This window comes from Falco peregrinus, chromosome 2 (assembly GCF_023634155.1).
Source record: "Falco peregrinus isolate bFalPer1 chromosome 2, bFalPer1.pri, whole genome shotgun sequence".
NCBI classification, from domain to species: Eukaryota; Metazoa; Chordata; class Aves; order Falconiformes; family Falconidae; genus Falco; species Falco peregrinus.
In genome coordinates, this window is record NC_073722.1 from 19970130 (window position 1) to 19984178 (window position 14049).

The 14049-nt window shown below is 40.9% G+C and overlaps 2 protein-coding genes across 3 annotated transcripts in view; both read left to right on the forward strand.

The window, feature by feature from the left end:
* TNIP3 (TNFAIP3 interacting protein 3) overlaps nucleotides 1–4075 on the forward strand; it is a 59274-nt gene extending 55199 nt beyond the window's left edge. The window contains exon 13 of the mRNA XM_027794984.2: nucleotides 3937–4075. Coding sequence (XP_027650785.2) covers nucleotides 3937–3968 — 32 coding nt within the window. The 3' untranslated portion in view covers nucleotides 3969–4075. The remainder of the gene's footprint in view (nucleotides 1–3936) is intronic.
* A 2055-nt stretch (nucleotides 4076–6130) lies between these two features.
* Nucleotides 6131–14049, forward strand: part of NDNF (neuron derived neurotrophic factor) — a 42902-nt gene continuing 34983 nt past the window's right edge. Inside the window, exons 1-4 of one of the 2 annotated variants that reach the window (XM_055796542.1) lie at nucleotides 6131–6264; nucleotides 12496–12622; nucleotides 13290–13380; nucleotides 13961–14042. The gene's annotated coding sequence lies outside the window, so the exon portion shown is untranslated. The remainder of the gene's footprint in view (nucleotides 6265–12495; nucleotides 12623–13289; nucleotides 13381–13960; nucleotides 14043–14049) is intronic. The other variant, XM_055796544.1, reaches the window with a different exon arrangement.

The window sequence follows — 14049 nt, forward strand, 5'->3', positions numbered from 1 at the left end:
TCTTTTGTGCTGCAATCTCATCAAGAGTTTGGTTTTCCAGTCCACCACTGGGATCCAAACTGAATCCAGAAATATTCAACAATCTGCAAATAGGAGGATGTGGGCTGTATTCAGGTTTATTGGTCTTATTTTACTAGCATTTTCTTCCCACTTGCATCCAGAAAGTTTCATGTTGCATCTCTTGTTAAACTGCTTGAAAACTCAGATAACTCGTACCAGAGTTCAGCTTGTCTGTGCACATAAGTATTTCTTCTCCCTACTTTCCCAAACATGAAACACTCCAGCTGAAAACAGATGGGGTGAAGAGATGGATAGGAACATTTTGTGTCCAGGCATGCTTTGTAGGTGGGCTGTAATGAAGGTGAGGCTGCCAGGGGAAGATCACACAGGTAGTCCTCACAAGGCAACCACCTGTCTGCAAAGCAGGATTAGGGCAAATCATTAGGCTTCCATAAAAGCAAAGGTGTTTCCTTTGAAGGTCACACAAAAGAAAGAAGGGCAGTATGGAAAGGTAAATGGTAGGAGACAGATAGAGATTAAGGAAGAAGTCAATGAGATGTTGTCTTATTATACCAGCAGTGTGTTTCCAAGAGAACAATTCTTCTTGCCCACCTCTGGGCTGCTCCCTCCCCAAGTGCTTTGCTGTGCAGAAAGCCTGGTCCTAAACTGTGCTTAAATTCTTCCAGCTTTGCCTTGTTTGACCATCAGCACTACCTTTGGAGGGGCATTAACTCCTAAGTCTCTCTGTGCTCTGTTAGTCAGTGTTCCTGGAACTGGTTTCTGATCTTTTTGCTCTTCGTTGGGGGCGGGGGGAGGAAATGTGTGTCTTAATTTTTGTTGTGGTTTTGGGGTTTTTTTTGTTATTTTTTTTCCTTTTTAAGAAGCAAGGCAGAAGGATTTCCAGCAAATGTACTTAATGTCACTTTATTTGGCAAGCAGTGTTGACTTCCTTCCTTATCCAACTGTGCAAAATTGAAAAGACAGTTGAAAAAAAGATTGATTTTGGAGATTTTCCCTGAACCCAATTTTAATGAAAAATTCTCTGGAAAAGAGGTTTACTGCTCAAAGCCAACTCCTAGCAAGAATCCTTTTGCATGCCACAACTGCTGGTATGTATTGCCTTTTTCACTTCCAAAATCCATCTTGCTGTATTTGTTTTCTTGGCAGAAAGACTCCCGTAACATGTATTTAAGAACCCCAGTTACCCCTTCAGAACATCAGATGTAACTACTGGTTTTCTTTGACCTAAACTGTATGTTTTTATGTTAGATCCAGTTATGCCAGGCACAGGGAGAAGCCAAAACCTAGCCCCTCACCTACCTCTGAGCTCAAGGGGTAGCTTTTGAGGCTTGTGGGAGAGGTGAGAGCAGCTGGTCACCATCTTGTCTTGGCACACCTAGAGAAAACAGAAATCAACCTGCAAAGCCCTAAGGGTTCCCAGATGAGCACATGAAGAAGCATGATGTGCCCGCTTGCTTTCATTATACTATCATCTCTTGTGCCCTTCCACACTCTGCTGCTTTCCAGATTTTTGCCCTCAAGTTACCTACTTTTCTGCTAATGTTGTTATAATTACAGCTAATTGGAAGAAGAGGAGGGAGAAGTGTGGGGTTTTCCACTGAAAATAATGACATCTGTAGGGAGAGGGGGGGAAATGAAGAACTGAAAAATGGATTGCTGGAGGTTTTCAATGAAAACCAGACAGAAAAAGTCAATTAACTGACATCTTAATTTTCCTGGAAAAAGTCCCAGACCCTAAACATTTTTGGTATTAGCCTGTCTCCAGTGTATATATGACATTAGAAATAATCACTGCTCCCAACCAGTCAAGACAGATTTAATTAGCAACTTGCCATCTCCACTGGGAATGAAAATGTAATTTTCAGGATTTTTACTGATACGACTTGATTTCTGCTACTGCAGAAACAAGAAGGCCATTAGCACACCTTTAATTTCTAACTCCAGAACATGAGAAGCTGCTTTTTTTAGGGAGGTATTGCTTTTAAAAGTCAGCTTGAGTTAAAGATCACAGAATCTGTTGTAGGTTTTCAGAGTACCAGGCAGAAAAGTGTGAAGAGGAACAGGGTATCTAATTTAAACAGCTGCATGATTTGATAATTTTATTTCTATGAAACAATGAATCAGGATTTATCATTCAGTACCTGTTAGATTTTAAAAGGCTTCACACACACACACTGGCTTCCCCCCCCCCCCCCCCCCTTTGAGAACAAAACATAGGGAAGAATCAAGGCATTTAAGGGAGCTTGCCTTAGGGGACTGATGGTGGTCTTCTGGTGACAGTTGATGTGGTGGCTGTTCTCATTAAATCATTCTCTTTCCTGGTCACTTGATGAAGCATCTATCTGCTATCTGGAAATATCCTTAGTTCCTCACTGATCATCTAAGGAGGTGATGTAAAAATACATTCCATGCCTTTTGCCTGTTAAAGTAGGAGCCGGGTGCTGCCTCCCCTCATTATACTTCCTTTGCCTGTTGTATGTGTTTTAAGTGTAAAAGTACACTGTGCTGGTCTCTGAAGCCTGTCTGTACTATGAAATAACCAGAAGGTTTTCTAAACAGTTAATGCCATCCTAGGGGAGAGACACTCTTTGGGGTTTGCAGCCCACAGGTTATATCATGTTTGCCTTTCTTCTCTGGCAGCCTGTGCCTGCAATGCTGTGGTATCTACTGGTTTGCACCAGCTGGGCAAGAACTTTAGGAGCCAAAAGCATCTTGGCAGAAGCAGGGTGACCTCAGTGTGTCCCAGTGGGACTCGGGACTGGGAAGGAACAGAAATAATTGAAGGACATCCTCGCCACTGTATAGCTTCCTGAGATGTTTGAATAGCCAACAGGTCCCACCTCTTTTTTTTTTTTTCCCTTCCAAATTATATTGTTATATGAATGCCAACATTAGATGTGAAGCTTGGAAGCATATTTCTTGTTAGAAAAGTTTTGTTCTACCATCTTTTTGTTATAGGGGGCTATTTGCACAAAATGAAGTGAACACACAAATACCTATATTTATCTACCTTGCACAAAGAAGCAGTCTGGTAATTGTTGCTTTTCCTTTTTGTGAACAAATAACATGCATTTTAGCTCTGACACTACCTGCAAGGAAAACATGTCAAATCAGTGATTCATGGTACTGCTGCTTGCTACAGATGTGGACCTTTTGAATCAAGTTTTCTTTCATACACATTTGGATATCATCAGCACTGTGGGTTTGGAAGTGAATGATGGGGTTACTGTGTAGCAGCTGCAGAGCAACTCTCCTAGGCGAGTTAAAAACCCTGCTGGAAATATTTCACTCTTAATGTTCTCTTGTAAGCAAAATACTGTGTGCACTTGTGCATGTGCTACTAGAGATGTGTTACAACATTTTCAGAATCTCTTGAAACTTCAGGAAGGAAGTATGTGTTACACTGGCAATAGTATATTTCCTTTCTTCAGTTTTATTTTGTTTTCCTAGTTCAAGCGAGTTACTCTCAAACACATCTTTGAACCACAGACACCTACTTAGCCATAGGTACTACTACCTAATTCTTCCCTCTGTCACACGTATGTCTCTTGTGTGCACCTAATGCTAATGTGTACCTATGAGCGCTGCTGCATGTCAGCTGTTCTTTTTAGAGGTCTAGAAAGATTTTACATGGGGGGTTTAGGTTATTAGACCCTACTGTTTGCTCTGTATCAACAATCAGGATTAGATAAAGTTGGGAGAGAGGCTGCTAGTGCACTGTATGATATCCCTACCCTCTTTCGCTTCTTCACACTTACTGCCATTTGCACTGGATTGATTACAGGCTTATAATGCTGTACAGTGTTTGCTCTGTGGGTGGGGGGGTTCATATACGTTACAAAATAAAGGGAAATTAATCATAAGCGAGTTGCATTTCTCAGCGTCAAAATAATTTATATTGATTTACTTTTGCAGATGCTTCTTCGGAGAAGGGAGCCCATCACTGACGACCTATGACCTGGAGAAGTGTAGACCAAAGACTGCAAGCTAGTCTTGCAACTGCATTGTTCTGTTTTGTTCTGGTTTGGTTTGTTTGGCGTTTTTTTTTTGTGTTTTTGCCCCTAGCGCCTTATCTCTTCAGTGCATGTTATTTATGCCTGGTGAAATCCCTGTGAGGACAATAGAAGAGCAGATCATACAGGCTAGCGATCCTCAGGATCCAGTAAAAATCTTTTGGGAAGCATTATTGCCCTTTGTTCTGAAGATGCTGTTTGTGCTGCCTATGAGAATCTGTTAAAAAGCCTTATGAGAAACGATGCAGCTATTGCTGGGGATTTGGAGACTGTCACATCTGGTTTGAATTCAAGAGCTTATAAGACCAGTAGTGTTGTGATTATTTTTTTTCATTGAGAATTATTGTCATCTTTATTTTATTCCAGGGAACAATTTGTTGATATGCCATCTAGAATTCTGTACTCTTTTTTTCTTGTTTTTTTTTGATAAAAAGGAGATCTGCTTAACTTTTTTGACACATTTGTGTAATTGCAAACAAGGTACCGTCAGTGCCAGGCCAGGTAGAAGGTGCTTACACCCCGCTTTTTGAGTCGAGGCCAGTTCTCCTTTTCTTCTGGCTTCAGAATTATATGGAAAATGTAATCACAGTTTTTCTGTGTGTAGTTATTTGTATCAGAAGAATTTTAGTAGAAATATTTAAGGGGGTTAACTTCTCAGTGCAAATGGCTTTATATTTCCAAATGAAATTGTTGTAATGAATCTGAACATCATTGTGTAATCTCTAACCTGAGAATAAAACCTGGCTTTTAAAATGAAATTATATTTATAACGTGAAAGTTTTTTAGAAAATTGCAGTGAATGGGTGTTCAGAAAATATTACTTGATAATCTCCTTGCAAGATTGTCTCTTCCCTTCAGGCTTTTAAGAGACCAGTTGCTGGGAGACAGGTACCCAAAACTGCTGGGATCCCACCTGAAAGAGGGAGCAGAGATTTTCGCACTGTGAGGCTGCATGAGATGTCCTGTGTGCGTTCATTATAGCTCAGAAGTCATTAATATGAGTTTAAGTTCCCACACTAACAGCTTTTTGAGCTGTGCAAAGACAATCATCAGTTACAAGATTGTCTGCGTGTGTTGTTCTGGCTTTTAGAACAGGTATTTCCATTTCCATCAATATACAAAGGCCTGTGCATTAAAATAATAACCTTACAGGATTAAACATGTTCAGCATTTGATTTTGGACACAATAGGGAACAGTCCATGGGAAAGGATTTTTCTGCTGTTACATTTTACAGCGATGCTGCTTTTGCCTCCACTGATGAAAGAAACAACACTCCTGACTTAAAATACAGACTCTGGAAGAACGCAAGCAAAGCACCGAGTGAACCAGCCTCTGGAGAGAAATTGCCTTTTCACGAACTATTGAAAATTAGAGTTTGACTGCAACATTAGCTACAGAATAAACTCCTGAGTGTCTATTAGAGAGACGGGACTTTTTCTCTCTGCATGAATTTGGAGCTGACTTACAGACGCTATAGCGCCAGATAGTTTAACCAGCAAACAATGTAACTGCACTACTCCTGATTAGTGATTTGGCTAATAAGGGTGAGATCATGGAAAATGCTAATGTGGTGCCTTCGGAAAATCCAATTATAATGTAACCTAATTCAATGCAAGCTCTCAGCAGGTGACCAGTGCTGTGGGCAGAGCATCCCGCGCTCAAAATGTCGTGAATCCTCAAAACAGACGAGCTTCTGTGTGGTTGATGTGGGAGGCAACAAACCCCCGTTTCATTAATTTCCACTGTTTTTCTCAACTAAACGCGAAGGTTTGTGCCTTCCATTTGTGGTGCTTAACTCATTATCTGACAACTTGCGCAAGCATTATCTGGCCCAGCCGGATGATTCAACATGAGCCATTCACAGTAAGAAAATAGCAATGGCAGGGCTGTCTTCTTTTTTTCTTTTCTTTTCTTTTTTTTTTTTTTTTTCTTTGCTCTGTTTAGTCACAGGCTTTTAATGTTTGGCTGGCTTGGGCACAAGACTGTAAACTCTGACTCTCACAAATCCTAATCATGCTAAGTGTGGGGTATTCCTTGTATTACACAATAGAGAATTTGTATCTTTTAAAATGCATATAAAATGCCCATACAGTTGATTTTCCTCTTTATTTTCTTGTAATGATGTATGTTTCCCAAATGCAGGTGCTGTAATCTATTTGAATTAGCACTGTCAGCTCAAACAACCCCAAAGGATCTGCTTTCTGCAGTGACCCAGACAAGTTTGAGGGGGTGAGTTATTTTAGTTAAAATCAACCATAGTACTCATAACAGGCATTTTTCCTTCCTTGAGCTTTGCCAAAACTGGGTATCAGCGCTCTCAGTTCTTCCTCTGGCCTCTTAAAGAACCTTCTGGCATTTCCTAGTCTTCGTTACATATTTTATTTTCCAAACACCTGCCAGCTTTTCCATCTGATTCTTTCTGGTTTGCTTTCTCCAATAGTTTTGTGTATTGATGAGTCGACCAATTTCACAGTAAGGGCTAATATGTTTGTGAAAGGTCTTTTCTTTTTTCCTTCCTTTTCTTGTAGGAGCTACTCAGGGTTTGGGGATATTTGAATTACTGTGCACGCTGCAAGAGGAGTAATTCATATACAAAGAGTAATTTTCTTTTCTGGACAAATACCTGAACCCGTAACAGCAGAAATGAGCTACACCTGCAGTTTGTGCCCCCCAGTTTATCTCTCACAGTGGCTTGGGGAAACAAGACAAGCATAAAGTGATTTTCTGTCAAAACTTCTCAGCAGTTTAAGGTGATGTTTTCACTAGTCTAGCAGAAAGACTGTTGTGTCCTGCATCAATGCTGGCCATTCTGCCTACCAGGCAAGATGTGTTAGGATGCTTGACTTGAATCCCTGTGTGACTGTGTTACAAGGACTCAGACTGCCATATGAAAAATGCTTACAAGGTGATGAACTTGTAGGTATGTGGTAAGGAACTGACCATAATGAAGCCGATTGCTCAGTATGTTAAATGATGGAGGGGGGTCCAGATGTGGGTTGCAATCAGTCCTTGGAAAGCCTTGTTAGCTCAGGTGGGAGTGTGCATGTTGACACAAGTTTGTACAGACTAAATGGCGAGTTAGGACATCTAAGAGACACTTAAAATGTTATTAAATAACAGATTCTAGAGAACATTCTATGTAACTTCTGGCATGGTTTTCTGTAGACTTTTCTTCTAAAATGAACCTTTTCCATGTGGTTGCAGTGTCATATACTAAATGGCATAGAGAAATATTTGTTTCATATGTCTGCTTACATATGAAACATACATGCTGGATTCACTAAATGTCTTCATTACCATAACAGTAATTACCCAATAATAAAATAAAATAAGAGCACGTTTGAACTCATGGAGTCATAAACACAAATGAGGTACTTAAAAGCTTGGGGTCTTTGGGAAATTTTTGTCCCATCCTTTTTTCTTTCCTTTTTTTTTTTTTTTTTTTTTTTGGTGGAGCTAACAGATGGGATTGAAGTTTTTTGTTTTGATTCACCACTATTTTACCTCCCATATATTTTAAGCTCTGTGCCTTGTCAAAAATGTGTGTTGTTTTAAAATTATATTTTTCTTCTGAAGACCTGAAGTGCTATTGGTGACAGTCATATCAATGCTTATTCCATTCTATTTCGATAAGTACTTATTTTTACTCTTATACATACTGTGTGGCATGATATAAAGGTTTTGTTGGTGATAAGTTGTCTGTCTTTATAAATCACTAAACAGCACCCCTTCTTAGTCTCAGGCTGTCATTTGTTTTAGGGAGAAAAAATTGTTATTTTGAAATTGCTGGTAAAAGGTGGGAGCTGTTTGAATTGCTGGATACAAGAGAAAGTGGATCCATGATAATTCTGTGGGCCAAGCACACGAGATACCCAAATACACACCTATGCTATCATATGATGGGAAGGTTAGGTACCACAGCTGAGGATGATTTGGTAGATTACAAGCAAAATCCTGGATCGCGTTACTTTCCTCCTTTAATACATTCACTACTGTTTTTTATCTTTTACTGCATAAATATTAGATTTCATGTCCAAATAATAAACTTTCATCACTTATTTATGTCCCACATAACATTTCACTCTCAGGCTCTCCCAGTTGCTTATCTTTTCTCTTGTACAACTTTTGTGTCCGATATAAAATGATGTTGCTATTGCAAAGTTTTCAGCTTCTGCCTGTCAGAAACACTTCAGTCTTCTTTCAGAACTCTCCTGTAACCCCAGTTCCCAGCTTCTCCCTGTGATTAGTTTCTAAACCTTCTTTACTTGCAGTGGCCTTTCAAATTCTGGCATAGCATATTACATAGAATATCTAGGCTTTTTGTAATATCTTTTCTTATAATAGTATCTAGGGGAAGGTCAGGGCTTTGTTTCCTAGATCTACGGGCAAGGAATGCCATTCTACAATCCCATAAGAGGGATTAATGTGTTACCCACTGCAATCCAAAGAGTTACGTTGTTTATATATAGTCTCATGAATTACAGTAAGAGCACGTCATCAATGGAAATATCTTCTTCTGAGATGAAATAAATTATACAAATAATAGAACTAGAAATGTGAGGTGAATGCTTCAAATGAAAGACTGCACTGTATCCTTTGGCTCCGGCTCCCCACACCCAAAGACTTGCATGTCATACTCCCAACCTCCTACCAGTCTGTCAGCATTTCACTTTCCATGACAACACGTTTTGGAAGAATTGGGTTTATGAGATGCCCCAGATTTCTGATCTTCATCCCCCTCTCCTTTCCTGTAGTTGAGAACAGAATGAGAAAAACCTAGTGTTGTACGATGATACCTTTTGGTCAAGCAAGCTCAGCTGCTCCAGCTTCCCCTATTCATCCCCCTATAACAGACTGAGAACACAACCTTACCATAATGAGCTGGAAACTCTGCCTTGCCCATACCACCCTGTGCTGAGCTTAGAGAGTATTTCCAATCAGGTTGAAGTTGTCTCTCTTGTTTAAAAAAAAAAATTAAAAAATCCTCAAGTTTTAAAAATGTTTTCTGTATTTTTACTTTGTTGTGAGAATGACAGAAGGATTTCTCTGATTTTTGCAGATGCAAGTTTAAAGGTCTGCAAGACACCACAGGGTGGAAAGTATTTTTTTGATTAATAAAACACTTTCCCACCAGGAGCCAGGATGCTGGCTAATGCTGTGTTTTCACTTACGGCAGCAACAGCCTCGCTTCCACCTGCCCAGCAAACGGGGAACACCCAGGTGCTTCCTGTTTCCAGGGCTGCTTATGCAAAAGCAAAGGGTCCACACTGGCTGCTGACCGTGAAACGGGCTGGTGGTGGTGAGAGCAGGGCTGAGGGCAGTGAAGGCAAGCAGGTAGGGTGTGTGATAGGCCATGGTTCCTGATACAAGCTGCTGATCGCTGTAAGAGTTAAGATCTTGCAAGACCGAGACTGTAGATTGCAACTTTGTTGGTCTAATGGGAGGTATCAGACCAAGGGGGGTCTGGGGCTCTTCGCATGGCTGAGGGAAAAGACTTGGAAAAGGGAAATCTCATGGAGCGAAAGCAGGATATGTGCTGCTAAAGTTTATATCGCATGACCTGATTAAGAGAGATGTTATGGCTTTCATGGAGGGTGCAGCTTCTTTGTTGGCGTTTTCATCATCAGATTGGTTTCTTTCATTAAATTGTTTGGGTTTGTTGAGAAGAGAGAGGGAGATGTTTTAATTTTCTTGGAGGAAGTTTTCACTTTGTGCCTTTCTGTTTTCAGGCATCCTGTATTTCAGCTCTTAGTTGTGTTAAGTCCCAAGTTAATCGATTTAAAGCAATGGCATTACCTTCTAGAGCTGGCATACACATAGGTCCTTTGCGAGTTAGTCACAAAACCAGCTCTCTCTTGGACTAAATACAGCAGTCACTTAAAACTGTTACTTAAGGCTAGGCATAAAGCACCAGCCAGAGTATTTCCCTATGCTAAAAGTGGGGAAAGAGCCGCGCTTTTCTGAGGATTGAACTAAGAGCTGATATTTTTGTAATTCCTGTTCTTTTTCCCTTTTTCTCTGCAATGTCAAATTTGCAGCCTGTCCTTTGTAGTCACGACCCAGCATGAAATCTGTAGAAATAGTGTCTCAGAAGAAACATTCCTAGTTGTGCTAAATGGAAGGACTAGCAATGGTATTAGAAAACCACAGTCATCAACACCAAAGAGCAGGATATTCCAAATAAAATTCTTTCTACATAAATGACCTGTTTGGACACTGAAACAACTTTGGAAGGGCAGTCAACCTCTTCATATTTTTAGCTTTATTTTAGGAAGGAGCATTATGGTCATACAGGAGAAAAGCCGATCGCTTTATGAGCAGGAATAATCATGTTCTCTTACATTGTCAGTAGCAAGGGAGGGATTACTTTATTCCCTGTTATAATTCCCCTGTGGTCAAGAGTTAGTGAGGGTGGGGATACCAAACAGGGACTTGGATTCTCCAGTGATGTACTTGCTCTAGAAAGGAAGGGAACTTGCTAAAATCAGTTTTGAGGGATGAATATTGTGTTACAGTTAGCTGAAACCAGGCTTGAATCTGGCTCAGTAATGCCAGCAAAATTAGTTGCTCACAGGGATTGTTCCTAATCCTTAACAGTGACAATTAAAATTCAAAGCGTGTGTTTCATGTTGTTATCTCACTGTTCATGACTTCTGAAGAGACATCTGACTTCCCTGAGGATTGGGGTGTGGTTGGGTCAGGGCGCTGTAGCTGCTTTTCTATTTCTGTCTGATAAATTAATAGCTTGCAACTTTGAAACGCAGCTAAGACAAAGCTGCAAAAGCAGAAAGCCTCACCGCCAAATCAAACCCACTGTGTTACAGGGTGACCTCTATGAACCACAGTTCTGCATTACAAGATACCTGTTGGGCAACTGGGAAAAAAAAAAGGAAAAAAAAAAGCAATTAATCTGAATGTGCTGTTAATTTAATAGTATTCCCATGGGGAGCCTTAGACAGTACTACTATTCACAAGCTTACCATAACTTCCTACTGTTCCACAGATGCCTGTGACAGGCTCCACTTTTCATGCTCGTTCCTCTGGAGTCCTTTACTTTGGAGTCACAGCAAACCATCCATTTGTGGTTTTTGAGTCAAATGAGATTCGCAGGAAGTTAAATTCCCATTGAAGAGAACTTAAAAAGGTGGTGCTGTACTGCCAAGAAACTTTTCCAAATAATTGAATTCTTATTAATAGAAGTTTTCACTTTGATGAATGCAAACATTCAAGCTATAGCATGTTGTGAGGTTCTCTGTATCTGAAAACACAGATAAGAGATGTGGGAAAGGCAAACAAAAAACCCTCTGAGTAGTACCAGGGAGGGGGAGGATATTAATAAGTAAGGAACATCCCTCACTAGTTTCTTGTTTGTTCTGATTCATTTGGCCTATTCCACCCCATTTTGTTTAGTTTCTGTGTGTAAACATCAGTACTGTTGACAAGCAGTATTTAATTTTAGAACAGCTCAATCTTATGAAGACTGTAAGCCTTTCTTCATCTAAGAAAAAAATGATACAGACATTGCACCTCAATTTATGTATGCTATTGGGGTGTAACACCGACACGATGTTTCATGACTACTAAGCAGATACCATTCATCTTGGTCAATTGTTCTCAAAAATTTTACATTTCAGTTGCAGGCATCTAAATCTCCATTAAATTCTTCAGGCTTCTTTAAACTTCTGCAGATTAGTCCCTGCAATTCTGCAGGCTTTCTGCCTCTGAAGTCCCCAGCAGACCCGCGGGGCTCTGCAGAGCCAGGCTGACTCTGGCTTTGCTGAACTGCATGGGTTTTCCTTGCTCTATAGGAAAAATGTGTGCAGATAGCTCAAGTTCAAGGACTGTACATGCTGGTGGGGATGTTCATGCACACACGAACGCATCCCAGGTTGTGCTCATGTATGTACTTGCATATTTATATTATACACATGGAAAATAAGTGTTCAGTTATGAAGGTTTGAGTGTAAGAGTTAAAGATACATGCTATTTCCTCTAGGAAAGAAACCTAGCAGGATTGCTAAAACTTTTAACCTGGCCACATAACAAGAGTCAGTATGCCACGTCCCCAGGGAGGAGTGTTGTAGTAAGAGAAAATGGAGATTTCTTTTTAACCTGGAGCTCAAGCTGCACCAGGCTTTCATTTTGTGAGTCTTTCCAGGCTAAGAAGCTTTGCCTCTGTTAATGATGCATTGTGTTCCAGGCTGGCAGAGTCCACTCCCTGCCACCATGCTTGCTTTCTCAGTGCCGGCTTTCTCATTATACACTGGTGAGGGGAAAGTGCATTTCCATTGATTTTTATTTACTCTTTTATAAGAGTACTTTTTAGTTTACTATAACAGTTTAATTGGGCTCCAAAGCAGTCTGTCCCGCTCACAAAAGCATACTGTTGTTCCACCTCTGTTTTTCCTTTTGGTATGAGGGGCCTCCAGAGCTAAACCACCATCTCCTCTCTGCCCACAGGCTGTGGAAAGGCTCACGGTGCACCTCTGTGCGTGTTGCTGGAGTGGCGATGGGCAGATGGCACCTTCCTTCTCCTCAGCCTCCTTCACCCAGCGGCATGTGGGGTTTCAGCAGGAGGGAGCAGCAGGTCAGTGCCTCTTGAGCAGAGCTGCACTTGCAGCTGAGAGGAAGGCTGGAGTTTTCTGAAACAATATAATTTTAGACAAGCCTGAAAAACCACTCCTGGCAATTTAAACACCTTTCCTTTGTAGTGAGAAAGTACAGTATAAAATCTGGCTTCCTCAAAGGCTTCCTGGGCCGTTCTCTCACCTCGTAGAGCTGGTTTGCTTCGTGCAAAGCACAAGCTCTTTGTTACAGGGAGTAGATTATTTTGGGGAGTTTCCAAATGCAGGTACAACCCTGCCTTACTCTTGCATGGAGGGGAAGTGACCCAGGCAGAACAGGTCCATGCTCCTGGTTTCCTACGGAGCAGTGTTTATGAAGCTGTGCTGGCTGCGTGCGTGCAGGTGTGCTTCTGCCAGGCCTTCCCAGTGACTTTTATAACATCTATGACATGTCGTATTTGCCATCTTCAGTCAAATTTGATAGAAAGCCAGCAGGTCTCGAGGGTGTTGGTGTCCTAGAGGTGGGCAGGTAGAAGATAGGGGAACCTCTCAGCTCAAGGTAATCTCAGTGCAAACTCTGGGCTTATTAGGCATCAGAGAATCCACACCACACCTTAGCCAAGTGAGACCTGTCCCCTAGGGGACCCCAGTTTCATGCTGTCTGTTTGATTTCCATCCCTGGTGCTGCAGGTTGCAGGGCTGGTGAGATTTTTCTGAGGAAGACAGGCCATAACAAATAAACGTAGGATGTGTCTATTATGGACTGTGGACACACGGAAAGGTATGACATTAGGGTGATGTTTTTCTTGTTATTACGGTCTGCACGATCTGAATCTTGTAGAGTTTGGCATGCAATCAACTTCTGCCTGAGTGGCTGTACTATGGACCATCAGACATTTTCCTGATGTATGTATTGTTTCCGTAAGAGTATTCTGTTTCATACTCTTCAATTTGTATAGGAACAGCTGTCTTTCAGAAGGCTGTCTGATAAAGCCATAAAAGGCAGATAGGTGGGTCAGTGATCCATCTTTCCTTCCATTATGGTCATATAACACAAGGCAGGGTTACATAAGGTTACAGTCATGTAACACGATCGGTTGGTTTTCCAGTGTTTCTGGTTGACTAGTGCTGCAGTGAAAGAAAGCTCTATCTTTATTCAGCGCTCTGAAGATGTATCACGAGGGGAGTGCACACCAAAGTAGTGTAACCTCACGTATAAATTTAAGCCTGTTGCATTCCTCTAGGGAACTGAGGGTTTATATTTTATGTTTTTGGTAGTCGTTCACTGGTGAAATTACATGTCAGCAGGACAATAAAATAAGAATATAAAATGTGAGTAATACGTGTGCATATTCACATAGGTAGACACAAAAACCAGGACATGTTCAGAAGATGGAGTCCAACCTGTCTATTTTCATCAGTGTGATCTTTGTCTGAATAAAGGTATCAA